This window comes from Dendropsophus ebraccatus, chromosome 4, assembly GCF_027789765.1.
Source record: "Dendropsophus ebraccatus isolate aDenEbr1 chromosome 4, aDenEbr1.pat, whole genome shotgun sequence".
Taxonomy (NCBI): domain Eukaryota; kingdom Metazoa; phylum Chordata; class Amphibia; order Anura; family Hylidae; genus Dendropsophus; species Dendropsophus ebraccatus.
This window is the reverse complement of record NC_091457.1, coordinates 104,905,947-104,921,294: the sequence shown is the minus strand read 5'-3', so window position 1 is coordinate 104,921,294 and position 15,348 is coordinate 104,905,947. Positions and strand designations below refer to the sequence as shown.

The window sequence follows — 15,348 nt, the reverse complement described above, 5'->3', positions numbered from 1 at the left end:
CTTGGGACAATGATGTTGACACAAACCAGGTGAGTATAGAGCACTACTACTTCCGGGTCTAGCGTGGGTGGGGGAGAACACTGGGAAGGGGGCCATTCACTAACATACATTACAAAGTTGTATAACTTTGTAATGTGTGTTATTTAGTGAATAATTGTTTAGAGCTGCACTACCCCTTTAACCCACCACCACCGAACAAGTGCATACCTTACCCGTCAGTGTTCCAGGCCCCCTCTGTGGCTCCTGGCATTCTGACGTTCTGTTCAGCCAATAAGTGGCTGCAATGGGATAGCACACTGATTGGCTGATTGACATCAGGATGCCAGGATCCACAGAGGGAGCACGGACTGGGTAATGTATGCACTTGGCCGCCATGGATAAGGGGGGTGAAAATTCTGCTGCAAGTATGTAACCCTATTCAAAATGACAGTGTCAGAAATCGCAGATTTCTCTGCGGAACTCGCAGCGTGAAATCCGTTGCAATCCACTACGTGTAAAGCTACCCTATGGCTACATTCACAAATCCTTGGTGCAGCCAGTGATTGCGGACCCCACTATGAATGTGTATCTGTAGTGCTCCATGCTTCACAGAGCACTACACTGGCACTTCATTAGCATACGGACTTGTAAACAGCCAGCCAGGGATGTTGTTTACAAGAGCCTCTTAGAAGGGAGGGGGGAGGAGGGGGCTGAGAGCAGAGACGGACTAAACAGCTCAAAAAGGGATTTTTGTATTTTCAGCAGAAAACAGCAGCTCGAAACTGAAGGAAGGAAACAGATAAGGTAATGACATGTATGGAATAAATTGTTGGTCTCTAGGTGGGGGGATGATTCAACATATATTTTATATCTCTTTAAAATATGAAGGTCCTATCAAGATCATATTTCTTCTACTAAGCCTCTGAATTGTCTCCTAATTATATATTTGAACTAATGGAGTTGTTTATACATTAACTCCAATTATTAGAATATATTTTAGGTATATATTTTAGGTTGACTCAATATAAATATATTTTTATTATAATTTCAGACTACAATGTGGCCCTCAATGGCATTGCTTCCCAATCAAGCACATTTTCATGTTCTGGAGATGCTCAAAATGCCAATGATGGTTCCTTAGCCAACAACCACATCATGTCTCAGTGTTCTATCACCCAACGGGAGCTATCACCGTGGTGGATGGTGGATTTACAATCCACATACAAGATCTTTGCTGTGGTCATCACTAATCGGGTATTGGAATGCTGCAAGGACAGAATCAGCGGAGCAGAGATACGTATTGGAAATTCATCAGAGACTGGAGGAACTCAAAATCCAAGGTGAAGAGATCTTAACCCCTTTGTCGTAAGAGCTAAACCTTTTTTTTTTCATCAACATAATCATATGAGGGCTTGATTTTTTTTGCATTATTTTGGGGTTATTATAACTTACTGACAACATTTTATAGTTTTGATGACATAATGATTTTTTATCTCTATTTCTGTTATCACTGTTTTTATCACTGTTTTAAAGATACTCCATTCACCATGCGGTAAAAATTAAAACAAAAGTAATTTGTTCTCTGGGTCAATAGGACTATAGTGTGTGTGTGTATATGTATGTATATATATATATATATATATATATATATATATATATATATATATATATATATATCCTGAGATTTCTCCTCTTTTCAAATCCACTCCTGGCTTTGGCTTTAAATGTTTGGATGTTTGGCTTCAAATCTGCCAGATAATCTTTCTGTGTAAATGGACCCTCAGGGTGCCTTTACACAGACAGATCTATCTGACAGATTCTTGAAGCCAAAGCCAGGAATGGATTTGAGAAGAGGAGAAATCTCAATCTTTCCTTTATGACCCGTTTTCTGTTTTTAGTCTGTTCCTGGCTTTGGCTTCAAAATTCTGTAGATAAATCTCTCTGTGTAAACGCACCCTTAGGGTCCATTTACACAGAAAGATTATCTGACAGATTATCTGCCAAAGATTTGAAGCCAAAGCCAGCAATGGATTTGAAAAGAGGAGAAATCTCAGGCTTTCCTTTATGAACTGATCTCTGTTTATAGTCCGTTCCTGGTTTTCGCTTCAAATCTTTGGCAGATAATCTGTCAGATAATCTTTCTGTGTAAATGGACCCTTATGCTGCGTTTACACGGAATGATTATCGTTGGAATTTTCGCAATAACGATCGCATTTGAGCGATAATTGTTCCGTGTAAACACAGCAAATGATCAAGCGACGAGCGAGAAATCGTTCATTTTGATCTTTCAACATGGTCTCAAATCGTCGTCCGTCGTTCGCTAAAAATTCGCAGAATTATCGCTTTGTGTAAATGCAGCATGAGGCTATGTTCACACTACGTATGAGTCCGGCCGTTGTTCATACGCAGCCATACATGTGCGGCTGAAAGTACGGCCGTGGGAAAAATAGACATGCGGCCGGATTGCGAACATGCGGGCGAACCGCGAACATAAGCCCGCAGTACAGTTATGCTTCCCTAGCTTGTTTCGAAGCGATCTGAAACAGGTCATTTACTTGGAAATCTTCGCCCAGCCCAATAAAACACACAGAACCTTTTGGATCTAAAAATCATGTTCAATTTGGCTGAAATAAGTACTCCGTACGGGACCGCATGGAAATCCACGGCCGTGAGTTGGAACATTTCCGTCCTCAAACAATGGTTTTGTTCATTTTTCACGGCGGCGTATAGGATCCGGCCGTAAGCTCATACGTAGTGTGCACTGTGCGGCCGTATATCGTATACTTTCAAGCGAACGCATCAACCTCAAAACTACGTGCGTATATTCGCGGTTCGCACTACGGCCGGAAAGATACGTAGTGTGAACATAGCCTTAGACTCCTTAGTAAATATCCCCCAATGTGTTTAACTAATTGCAGGTGTGGAGTCATTACATCAATGGAATCCGGAGAGTCCTTATATTTCTCCTGTAATGGCATGGTTGGGCAATATGTGACAGTGACAATCCCAGGACGAGCTGAGCATCTTATATTGTGTGAGGTTCAGGTCTTTGGGGTTCCTGATATTTCTGGAGGTGAGTCTCGGAATTGCTCAATAGTTTTATCACCCTTAATAAATGACAGAAGGGAATAAATAGTAAATGTATGGACTAGATGGTCTCTCTTTTTTTATGTTTTTGAAAAAATAATTGAAAAGTATTATGGCTGCCACAATAATTGGGCAAACTGGCTGTTGAGGAAAGATGAGTGGTAACTGTTCAGTTGTTAACCCGTTGCCCGGAAACAATCATTACTTAGAGCGAATATGAAATACCTCAAAATCCTGTAATTTTATTTTATGCGATCCTATATGTATATGACAATATTTTGTTTTCTTACCAGAATTTTTATGTTTTCTAGGAGACTTACAAGATATGAACCAAAATGTTCTGAAAACGCCACATGGTGGTAATGTTGACCCTTTTAGCCAAATATATTGTTACAAGTGTAATCTAATGTTATGATATTGTTGAACATGGTGACTGCAGACGTGTTTCCATAGAAATGCTATAAGCATCTTATTAGTATTTCATCAGTATTCCATCCATAAAACTGATGGGTGACTTATACACAGGAAATGGAATAACATTTTGAAACAAATGACAAAGTAAATGCAAATACAGATACAGATACCATTTCAGTCTCTCTCCATAGACTTCATAAAACAGATAAAATTAGCACATGCTTTATCTTTAAAATATGTATTTTATACGACCATATGAATAGTCCTGTCGATTAACATTAATTTGTATTACAGACTGCAAAACACAGGCACAATACATAAAGATTTAAAATATGCTCATGTGAATATGTGAATCCAACCTGTTTCTCAAACTCTACTTCTTCCTTAGTCATCTTTCTCTTTGCTTCTCAATAGCTTTTATGTTCAATTTTGTCCATACTTTTATTCTAGCACCAAATCTGGCATTGAGTGGACATTCATTCCAGTCCAGTCTCTACAATTTCTTTGGAGAGTCCAAGAATGCCATAGATGGATCTCTGTCAGGCAACTACTCCCAGATGCAATGCAGCCAAACTCTACATGAGTTAAATCCATGGTGGACTGTAGATCTCAAAGGCATCTTTCTAATCCTCTCTGTGGTTGTCACCAATCGACAGGACTGTTGCTGGGAACTACTCAATGAAGCGGACATAAGGATTGGAAACTCCAAAAACTGGATGCAAAACCCCAGGTAATAGAGAGGCACCCTTGATCTTTATCATGTGGTTTGTACTGTAGATATACTGTATATAAGCTTGGGGACCTCACTTCGAGGTCTTGCCAATTCCCAATGGCATAAGATCATGCATAGGCCATCCTTAGGTTTCGGGGACTTGAGCCTGGATCTGAAAGGGATCATTCAGTGTTACAAAAACATGGCCACTTTCTTCCAGAGACAACATCACTCTTGTCTCCAGTTTGGGTGGGGTTTTCCATCTCAGATCCATTGAAGTGAACGGAGCGTAACTGCAAACCACACCTAAACTGGAGACAGGAGTTGTGTTGTCTCTCAAAGAAAGTGGCCATGTTTTTCTAACGCTGGATAACCCCTTTAACCAATGAGCTTTAATAATTTCATTTTACAATACGTTTGATGGCTTTTTTTTTTTTTTGTGACTTTATGTGAAATCTGCTTTACTGAGAACATGTGTTTTGCACATTGTATCAGGTGTGCAGCCATCTATTCATTGGGCCCCGGGGCTACTGGCCTGTTCAACTGTAAAGGAATGGAGGGGAGATTCGTCACAGTGCTGCTACCAGATAGAAGAGACAAACTGTCTCTCTGTGAAGTGCAAGTATTTGGCCTCCCTATATCCTCCGCTGGTAAGAGGTCAAGTTCCTTGATTGATATGTTTACTGTACTGATTATTCCGGACAGGGCTCTCAAAGACTGGGATTAAGCAGTGAGGGGAAAAGAAAGACAAATAGGTTTCAAATTATTTATTTTTCCAAAAGCCTCCAATGTCATGGCATCACTTTGTTGTTAACATAGTGATGTACAGTCATGGCCAAAAGTTTTGAGAATGATACAAATATTAATTTTTACAAAGTCTACTGCTTCAGTTTTTAAAATGTCAATTTGCATATACTCCAGAATGTTATAAAGAGTGATCAGCTTAACAGCAATTACTTGCAAAGTCAATATTTGCCTAGAAAATGAACTTTATCCCCCAAAATACATTTCAGCATTATTGCAGCCCTGCCTTAAAAGGACCAGTTAACATCGTTTCAGTGATTGCTCCATTAACACCGGTGTGGGTGTTGATGAGGACAGGGCTGGAGATCAATCTGTCATGATTAAGTAGGAATGACACCACTGGACACTTTAAAAAGAGGCTGGTGCTTGGCATCATTGTTTCTCTTCTGTTTACCATGGTTATCTCTAAAGAAACATGTGCAGTCATCATTGCACTGCACAAAAATGGCCTAACAGGGAAGAGTATCACAGCTAGATAGATTGCACCTCAGTCAACAATCTATCGCATCATCAACTTCAAGGAGAGACGTTCCATTGTTGCCAAAAAGGCTCCAGGGTGCCCAAGAAAGACCAGCAAGCACCAGGACCATCTCTTAAAAGTGTTTCAGCTGCGGGATCGGGCTACCAGCAGTGCAGAGCTTGCTCAGGAATGGCAGCAGGCAGGTGTGAGCGCATCTCCACACACTGTGAGGCGGAGACTCTTGGAGCAAGGCCTGGTCTCAAGGAGGGCAGCAAAGAAGCCACTTCTCTCCAGAAAAAACATTAGGGACAGACTGATATTCTGCAAAAGGAACAGGGAGTGGACTGCTGAGGACTGGGGTAAAGTCATTTTCTCTGATGAATCCCCTTTCAGATTGTTTGGGACATCTGGAAAACAGCTTATTTGGAGAAGACGAGGTGAGCACTACCATCAGTCTTGTCTCATGCCAACTGTAAAGCATCCTGAAACCATTCATGTGTGGGGTGGCTTCTCAGCCAAGGGAATCGGCTCTCTCACAGTCTTGCCTAAAAACACAGCTATGAATAAAGACTGGTACCAGAATGTCCTCCAAGAGTCACTTCTCCCAACCGTCCAAGAGCAGTTTGACGATCAACAATGCCTTTTCCAGCATGATGGAGCACCTTGCCATAAAGCAAGTGATAACTAAATGGCTCGGGGAACAAAACATAGAGATTTGGGGTCCATGGCCTGGAAACTCCCCAGATCTTAATCCCATTGAGACAAACAAAACCCAACAAATTCTGACAAAATGCAAGCATTGATTGTGCAAGAATGGACTGCTATCAGTCAGGATTTGGTCCAGAAGTTGACTGAGAGCATGCCAGGGAGAATTGCAGAGGTCCTGAAGAAGAAGGGTCAACACTGCAAATATTGACTTGCTGCATTAACTCATACTAACTGTCGGTATAAGCTTTTGTTACTCATAATATGATTGCAATTATATTTCTGTATGTGATAAAAACATCTGACAAACACACAAAAACCAGAGGGCAGCAGATCATGTGAAAATATAATATTTGTGTCATTCTCAAAACTTTTGGCCATGACTGTACAAGGTTCCAACTTATTTAACAGGAGAGTTGAATAATTATGTACTGCCACCTATCTTCTGGAAGCTAAATACTGAGAGGTCAAGAAATCAGGACCAGAAGTAGCACTTTGAGTACTAGGTGTAAAATCCATTGTCAGAGCATATTCAGGAAACAATGTCAGGAAAGGTTTCAGAAATAATAATATATGAGCACAGAGACAAGAAGCCAGCATCATAGAAGCAGCATTCAACAAAAGGCAAAGATATTTATGTCATCAGACGGGACTGGTCCTCATGGCAGTCTGAGGCCAAGGACTAAAAAGAGGAGAGCCATGGCCATGATACCCATACCCGAGATCAGAAGGCAGTCTAGGGCGAATGGAAGGAGCAGTAAGTTGCATAGTAGCAGCAGTTGCAGTGAGAGTATAAAGAATTTGCTTTCTCTGTCTGATTCTACCCTGCAGATTTTATGTTTCAGTCTAGAATAGATATATTCATATGTGTACCGTATTTCCATACAGTGAATTTCTTTTACATTTTATTCCAGAAACAATTCCACTTTCTACTAAAGGACAAGGTAAGAAGCTGTCTTTTTTGGAATTCCATTATTATGATCTTAAAGTGCCATGATGACCCTTCCCCACTATGGAAACAAGACAACGGGGTAGATTCATCAAAAGAATATAAAACAAAAACATTGTTGCCCATTGAAAACCAATCACAGCACAGCTTTCATTTCTAAAAACTTGTCAGTACAATGAAAACTGCTTTGTGGTTGTTAGGCACCATAAAGATGTTTTTAGAGGAAAAAATTTTACAATCCATTCCCACCCAGACCCTGCTCACACCAGGAGCCAAAATACTGTCAGACTGCAAGGAGGCTTCTGATTTACCTGCATGGGATAGAACCCTCATTCCAGAGACTGGCATTGAAGTTTCAGCGGCAGCTGCTGACAGTGGGCATAAGCGAGAAGAACACCGGGAGCGTGGACAGGTATGTATATTTAAGTTTATTATTGTACACTTGAAGGGGAACTCCAGGCCAGGGTGATTTTTGGTGCTGGGGAGGAGCATGCTCTCACCTCCCTAGCTCCAATACTGATGCCAGTATTCTGCAGCTCTGGTCCCCCAGTTCTGGCTGCTTTTGGGCCTGAGTAGGAGCAGGGTAGGTGAGAGCATGTTACTTCTTTCATCCTCCCTCTTCCCAACACTGCCAAATCACCCCAGTCCAGACATCTATTTTAAGTCAAGGGCTGCAAGTACATCGCTAACCATATATATACACAGCCCTTGTTGCACGATTATCGAGCCATGTAACAGCAAATCTAGCAGATCGGCGCCCGCTGACACTGCTCATTGGGCTATGTAAAGTAGCCAATTCTTGAGACTTTGAGACTATGTTCACACATAGTATTTTATTCAGTATTTTTTCCCCCAAAAAATCAGGAGGGCATTGAAAGCACAGAAAAGGTGCAGATCTTTCATTATAGTTTTTCTGTTGATTCCATTCCTGTATTTTGCTAAAAATACTGACAAAAACACTGTGTGTGAACCCTGCCATAATGTCACAAATTAGATTTAGTTGTTATTATTATTATTATTATTTATAAAGCCCCCTTGATTCTAGAGCGCTAAGAATTGTTAGGTATTTCTGGCTTTGTCTTTCAATCAGTGATGCCAAATAAAAACACATAAGACATTGAATTGACTCCTATGATGGCAATAATGACAGTTATCTTTACAGTCTTGTACATGCTCATGGTCCATGGTCACAGATGCCTATTGTCATTGTAGGGCTTGTTGGAGCAGTACTGATGTTCCCAGAAGAAGGGAATCAGAGTTTTGCAATTCTACAGCCTAAAGCGCCAATAGACCTAATTGAATTTACTCTTTGCCTTCGTGTGTCCACTGCACTCTCCGGACGCCGTGAAGTCATTTTATTCTCCTACTGCAATGATGGAGCAGATGAACTGAATGTTTGGAGGGAGTTAGATGGTCAACTATCTTTGTATCTCCGCAGCAGTAAGGATGGAGCTCTTTTCTCCTTACCGGGTCTCAACACATTTGGGACACATATCTGTGTGACATGGCAGTCTTCTTCTGGAGTAACAAGCTTTTGGGTTGATGGAAAAAGATCCACAAGACAGGTCTACAGGAAGGGGCACTATGTGTCACCAGGGGGCGAAGTGATCTTGGGGCAGGACCAAGATACCTGTGGGGGAGGCTTTGATGCAAAGCAAAGTTTTGTTGGAGAAATCTCAGATGTCCATCTGTGGGGTCATATTTTACCATCTAGTGACATAAAAAAAGTCTATGAAAATAAGGTTTCCCTTAAGGGAAACATAATAGACTGGCACTCTGTAAAGTACAGTCTATATGGAAATGTGGTGACTCAGTGAATAAATCTGATAACAATCATTCATCCTATGTCTTTTTCCAATATTTCAATGTAATTTGCCAAAAAATATAGTTTACAATACTGAATCTTTGTCACTTTTCCTTCAGAGGATAAAATAAAGCATTATCACATTTATACTGTCGTTTTATTTGCAGTGCAATAAACACTTTGATTATTTTGAAGGCTCCATTTCTTTTATTATATTATTAATAAATTTAGCATTTTATTAAATTATTTTTTTCCATCACAGAGCACAGATGGTTTGGGAAATTGTATAGTGGGTTTATCATTGTAGATTGTAGTTTTCTATATGAGACCATAACCATTGAGAGATTAAAACCAGTTTAAAAAAGTGAAAAAAAAACCCCACAAATTTAAAAACGGTGTCCAGTGTGGCTGTGGCTTTCAGCATTCATGTCAGTTGGAAAAATGCTCAAACAAATTCTTAAAGCCAGACGAGTTCTCCACCATCTGGAGTATATTATGAAGAATATGCTTAGACAACGCCCTAGATAGACGGGCATGTGACACAGTGGGCTAACGTCCACTCATCCTGACTGTATAGCTCTTTATCTCATTCCTAGTCCCCAGCGTGGCTCCTCATTTCATTCCTAGTCCCCAGCGTGGCTCCTCATCTCATTCCTAGTCCGCAGCGTGGCTCCTCATCTCATTCCTAGTCCCCAGCGTGGCTCCTCATCTCATTCCTAGTCCCCAGCATGGCTTCTCATCTCATTCCTAGTCCCCAGCGTTGCTCCTCATCTCATTCCTAGTCCCCAGCGTGGCTCCTCATCTCATTCCTAGTCCAGAGTATACGTCGGTACCTCATTTCAAGCTCAAAGCATAATTCCCCCCTGGTCCCATGCATGGTTTTTCTTCTAATTCTTTGTCCCCACATTAGCTACCTATCTCAGTCCTGGTTCACAGCATGACATCCTATCTCACTCTAGGTCTCCATCTCAAGTCTGGGCCCCAGTATGGCGCTCCATCTCAGTCTTGATATAGGAGACATGAAATAATAGGTTTGTGGATGACAAATTCTTGACTTGGGATGAGTCAAAGGAACAGTGAGGTGAATTTATTAGTCATGTAAATGGTTTTTATGCTCATAGAAAATTTACTCCTGAGGGGATAAAAAATGGGGGTGGGGGAAGAATAATAAGTAAATATATATATATTGTGCTGATGGGGGTCAGATACCCAGAGACCATGTAAATGCCACAATCCAAGTTTCATCACAGCATCTAAGGGATCAGAGGTTTCTCTGTTCCTGGTAGAGCAGGGGCTATGCTGTCCTGCAGCAACCAAGCTCCCATGATATTCTGCATTGCAATTAGTGCTGAACTACTTTTGTAGCTTGTTAAAGTTTGGTCCATTCAGCTCACACCATCCTCATAACCTCTAGAACCACAGCTCCATATAAAAGCCTGAGTGTGAACATCCCTCTCCAGATCTCACCCTCACTGACACACGGAGCACAGAGGAATATGTCAGTGCATAATCTCGAGACGACTCTGCGCATCTCACTATATCCAAGGTACAGTAGCAGATACACAGGACTGACTCACAGCAGGAAATATGGAAAGAAACTTTTGTGCGTTTCAAACCATAGTTTACTTATCTAGAAGTTGTTTATATGCAGTCCTATGAAAAAATACATCATAGTATTATTTGCTGTGCCAAATAACAAACTTAGCACTGCTACACCTATATTTTTTTGTATTTGGGGGTGGGTGCATCTTACATTTTTCAGCATCTCCATTACAAATTTGCAGTTTGTCTGCAGTTGTGTATGTTGGATTACTGATCTTTTGAAATTTCTCACATTATTGGGTCTCTTTATCATTTCTATTGTTTTGTTTGTAAAGTCATACATGGAATCGCTGAAGTAGTTATCACAGTACAGATAGCAGCAGGTCGGCAGTAAAGGGGGGGATGGTTTTTCCATTTTTCTTCTACATTCTCTAGAATAGAATGTTGAGGCAGAGCGGGTGGGGGGGGAGTTGGCGATTTTTTTTATTTTTATTTTTGTAGAAAGGGAGAGAAGTGTTTTTAACATGGGACTGTATGTTGGAGAGGGTAGAATGCAGGGGAAGTGATGTTTTTACATGGGGCTGTATGTTTTATGAGAAGGAAGAGGGGGGGGGTGTTTTTTTTTTTAAAACTTTTCCCAGAAATGAATAGATTTTGTGGTTTTATGCACAATCATTTTAGGGGCTGGACACTTATTGCGACCACTCTGACTGACTTCCTCGGGGCGCCCTCAGTCACCTGCAAGACAGATTTTTATGGACAGATCCAGGGTAAGCATTTCCTCTGTGCACTTCATGTTGTCATTCCAGTTTGTCCCAACCACTGCAAGACGCAATGCTAAACACTCAGCTTACACGCATAGCCATCTGCTGTTGTGATAAACCAAAATCTCCAAGTTGAAGGAGTCTGTCCCTTTCAGTTTGTGACAAGTGGTGATCACTGACATGTTTACTGACAGGAGGCATCCATCACACAGTGTACTGACCTGATCTGATTTCTGAGGTCTTATGTGGCTTAAAAAATTACTAGCGATTGCTTTTATTCCACTGAAGCCGCTCCCACAGGCTGCAGGACAGAGCTCAGGGACTCCAGTTAGCTCCTTAAAGGGGTTGTCCAGTGAAATTTTTTTTTCTTTCAAATCAACTGGTTTCAGAAAGTTAAATAGATTTGTAATTTACTTCTATTTAAAAATCTCAAGTCTTCCCATACTTATAAGCTACTATATATCCTGCAGGAAGTGTTGTTTGTTTACATTCAGAAACAGTGCTCTCTACTGACATCTCTGGCGGAGTCAGGAACTGTCCAGCGCAGCAGCAAGTCCCCATACAAAACCTCTCCTGCTCAGGACAGTTCCTGACTCCGCCAGAGATGTCAGTAGAGAGCACTGTTTCTGAATGTAAACAAACAACACTTCCTGCAGGATATATAGTAGCTTATAAGTATGGGAAGACTTGAGATCTTTAAATAGAAGTAAATTACAAATCTATTTAACTTTCTGATACCAGCTGATTTGAAAGAAAACATTTTTTCGCTGGACAACCCCTTTAATTTGCATTACCCTACAGCTGTCTTTCTCAGTGTTGCAATTTCAATGTTGGGGAGTGACTATAAGAAATGTGAGAGCTCCATGATCACATTACTGCAGCAATACTTACAAACACTCCTTAAAGTGTAACTGTCATGTTTTTTTTTATTGCAGAAATCAGTAGTATAAGCGATTTTAAGAAACTCTGTAATAGGTTTCATCAGCCAAAAAAGCCTCCTTCTGTACTCAAGAAGCAATCTCCCAGCCACCCCCCCTGACTTCTTATCTGTGCATTATCAGGCAAACACGTCTTCATTACAGAGAAGCCAGTGAAGACAGGTTCTGCTCTCTCCATTGTAAGCCTATGAAGGGGGGAGGGGCTGAGGGAGATGAGGGAGCAGGTAGAGGTGACATGAAGGTCAGCTGTTTGTAGACTCTCTGGGCACCTAAAAACGCTAAATTCAGGTGTCAGAAAGGTCAGTGCTTATCTATGAACTTACTGAGAGAAGATTGCAGGGTGTTGTGCTTTGCAGAAATCCTCAGTGCTCAGTCACTCCTAACAGCCCCTCCCCTTTCCATAGCCACATAATGGAGACAGAAATCCTGCTTCATCTGATGTGAGGGGGGAGGCTGGGAGATTGATTTTTCACTACAGAAGGAAACTCTTTTAGTACATAAAACCTATTACAGAGTTTCTTAAAATCGCTTGTACTGTTGATATTTAATGTTTTCAGAAAAATGGCCCTGAAATGCCAGTTACGCTTTAATGCCAGTGATGACAAGCCTAGTAGAATAGGGTAGGGTAAGTCCTGCCAGCAACTCTACTCTAGTCTACTACTTTGGGATATAGGATGGCCTTTCACTTCCCCTTCAAACAAGTCCAACCACAATAAACACAGACTATGGAATGAATGCAAAAACACACTTTTAGATGTTGAAATGGCCACAGCTTTATTTAGATCTTAGGGATAAAACAATCACAAGAGTCAGATAAAGTGTGGTTTCCAGCTGTCAAACATACAGCACCTGGAAAGACAGCAATAAGGTGGGCGGTACATTCTGGATTGTTATTCTAGCAGAGCCAGTTTACTTTAAGGCTCCGTTCACACGGAGTAAAACCAGTGGAATTCCGCCAGCCTCCTTGTCATAATGACAATCTATGGGAGGCTCGTGCACCTACTCTCTCAGAGCTGAAGAATTGACATGTCATTATGACAAGGAGGCTTCTTCTGCAGAATTCTCCGCCAGTTTTATCAATTCCTAAACCTCACCCTCCTCATAGAAATATGCTAGGCATACATATATTCATTCCTCTTAAAGTAGAACTATCTGTGCTTAAGTGTATGCCATTATACAAGACAGACAGCAATAGCTCACCCCCCTCACACACACCCCACTCCCAAAGTCATGCACACCTTTGCTTAGGACTCTGGGTAGAGCAATTAACTATCTAGAAGATAGTCCTCACTTTACAAACTCAATTCTGGTCACTTTATTATTTACATAAAAAGTGTAGAAAAAAACATGACATAGCTCCTCCCCCATAAAAGTTCAGATTTCAGACCCCTTTCCCATTTTAAAAATAAAACATATAAAAATAAATAGATAAATCTGATCTAGTAAAATATAAGAATATTATTCCCACACGGTGAAAGATGTAAATGAAAAAATATAAATAAAATAAAAAAGCCCCAAAGATTGAAATGTTTTTGTCACATTATCTATCAGAAAATTTCATAAATAATTCATAAAAAATTCCGATCTACACATATATGATAATAATAAAAACTAGGGATTATGGTGCAAAAACAAAAGGACTGGTAGAAAAACAAAAGCACTCTGGCTCTTAGAAGGCGAGGAGGGGGAAAAAAAAATGGTGCTGTCATTAAAGCCAAAATAGAAGGCAAAGACGAGGGGTTAAGTAAGTCTGCTGCTATTTTTTAGAGACTTTATGCAATGTTGCTGTTGGGTGTTACTTGTTGTATACTGATGACAATATTGACTAAAAGGATAACAATCTATTTCTGTGTTTCCACAGGCACTGGACGCCATCATATTGAACACAATAAAATGATCACAGAACTAAGGATGGTCTGAACCTGCCGAGGTTTGGGTTCTTATGAAACCGAACACTCGGCATCAGATTTCCACTGTCTGGCCGCTCCGTGCAGCGGGGCACCGCCTGGAAAACTGGGATACAGCCTATGGCTATGGCTGTATCCCAGTTTTCCAGGCGGTCCTCCCGCTGTATCCACCCTCTCCACGGAGGAGGAAGACAGCGGGAATCATTGCCGAGAGTTTGGGTTCGTACAAACCCGAACCTCGGCAGGTTTGGACCATCCCTACACAGAACCCAATGGAACTGTGACAACGTTTACTAATATCACAGACATTCCAAACACATGATGTATAGACGATGAAAGCTTTGAGTGGCTCTATACCTATCAGCCCCACTACATGTGCTTTATCTTTGTTTTAGGCTTCACAGAAAACTTGATTGTCATCTCTGTGTTTTTCCTATATAAGAGTCGCTGCACGGAGATCTACCTGGGAAACATGGCAGCTGTGGCTGTGATTTATGTTAGCAGCCTTCCCTTCAGGGCTGTGCAGGCCTCCTTCAGGTTTTACTGGCCCTTTGGAGCCTTTGTGTGTTCATTTGTCATCTTTGCTTTCCAGCTTTACTTTTCCAGCAGCATTTACTTCCTAATGATGGTCAGTATTGAGCGATATCTTTCTCTGGTGAAGCCCATGTCTATTAGTCGTTCGAGAAATCCTTGGTGGGCAAAGGTGATCTGTGGAATTATCTGGGTGCTTGCAGTCGGGATAAGTGTGCCCAATGGGGTGTTCCGAAGGGTGGAAATAAATGAAAAATGTAATACTACTGACTGTGTTAGCCACAGAACATTTAAGGAATGTTATATATTATATAAATATTATCAGGAATGTTCTTGGCTTCTTAGTTCCTCTGGTGATCACCTCCTTCTGTACATCTCAAATGATTAGTGCTTTAAGGAACAATGCAATACGACAGTGCAAGAAAGACTACAAGGAGAGAAAAGCCACTTGGCTGGTCTCGTCTGTATTATTGTTCTTCATGGTGTGCTGGATCCCATACAATATTACCATCTTTATTATGACATTAAAGCGATTAAATGCCTACCTTCCATGCATGGTGACATCTGTCAATGAACATGTCTACCAAATGTTGTATTTCCTTGTCCTCAGTAACAACTGCGTCAATCCGATCCTATACTGTTTGGTAGGGAATAACTTTAGGCAAAAAGCCAGAGAGGTCTACAGTAGACTTCTGTGTATAGGACTTAACAGATGGAGGTCATCACTCCCGATAGATGAATCAACTACTTAA

General features: G+C 41.0%; 1 protein-coding gene and 1 pseudogene across 2 annotated transcripts in view; both read left to right on the top strand.

Annotated features, from left to right (window-relative positions):
- Positions 1 to 9,108, top strand: part of LOC138788582 (uncharacterized) — a 57,496-nt gene extending 48,388 nt beyond the window's left edge. For both annotated transcript variants that reach the window (XM_069966610.1, XM_069966611.1), the window contains 7 exons: positions 1,031 to 1,319; positions 2,898 to 3,052; positions 3,378 to 3,425; positions 3,931 to 4,210; positions 4,688 to 4,842; positions 7,076 to 7,105; positions 8,323 to 9,108. In XM_069966610.1, coding sequence (XP_069822711.1) covers positions 1,031 to 1,319; positions 2,898 to 3,052; positions 3,378 to 3,425; positions 3,931 to 4,210; positions 4,688 to 4,842; positions 7,076 to 7,105; positions 8,323 to 8,927 — 1,562 coding nt within the window. In that variant the 3' untranslated portion in view covers positions 8,928 to 9,108. The remainder of the gene's footprint in view (positions 1 to 1,030; positions 1,320 to 2,897; positions 3,053 to 3,377; positions 3,426 to 3,930; positions 4,211 to 4,687; positions 4,843 to 7,075; positions 7,106 to 8,322) is intronic.
- A 2,012-nt stretch (positions 9,109 to 11,120) lies between these two features.
- Positions 11,121 to 15,348, top strand: LOC138789309 (B2 bradykinin receptor-like; annotated as a pseudogene).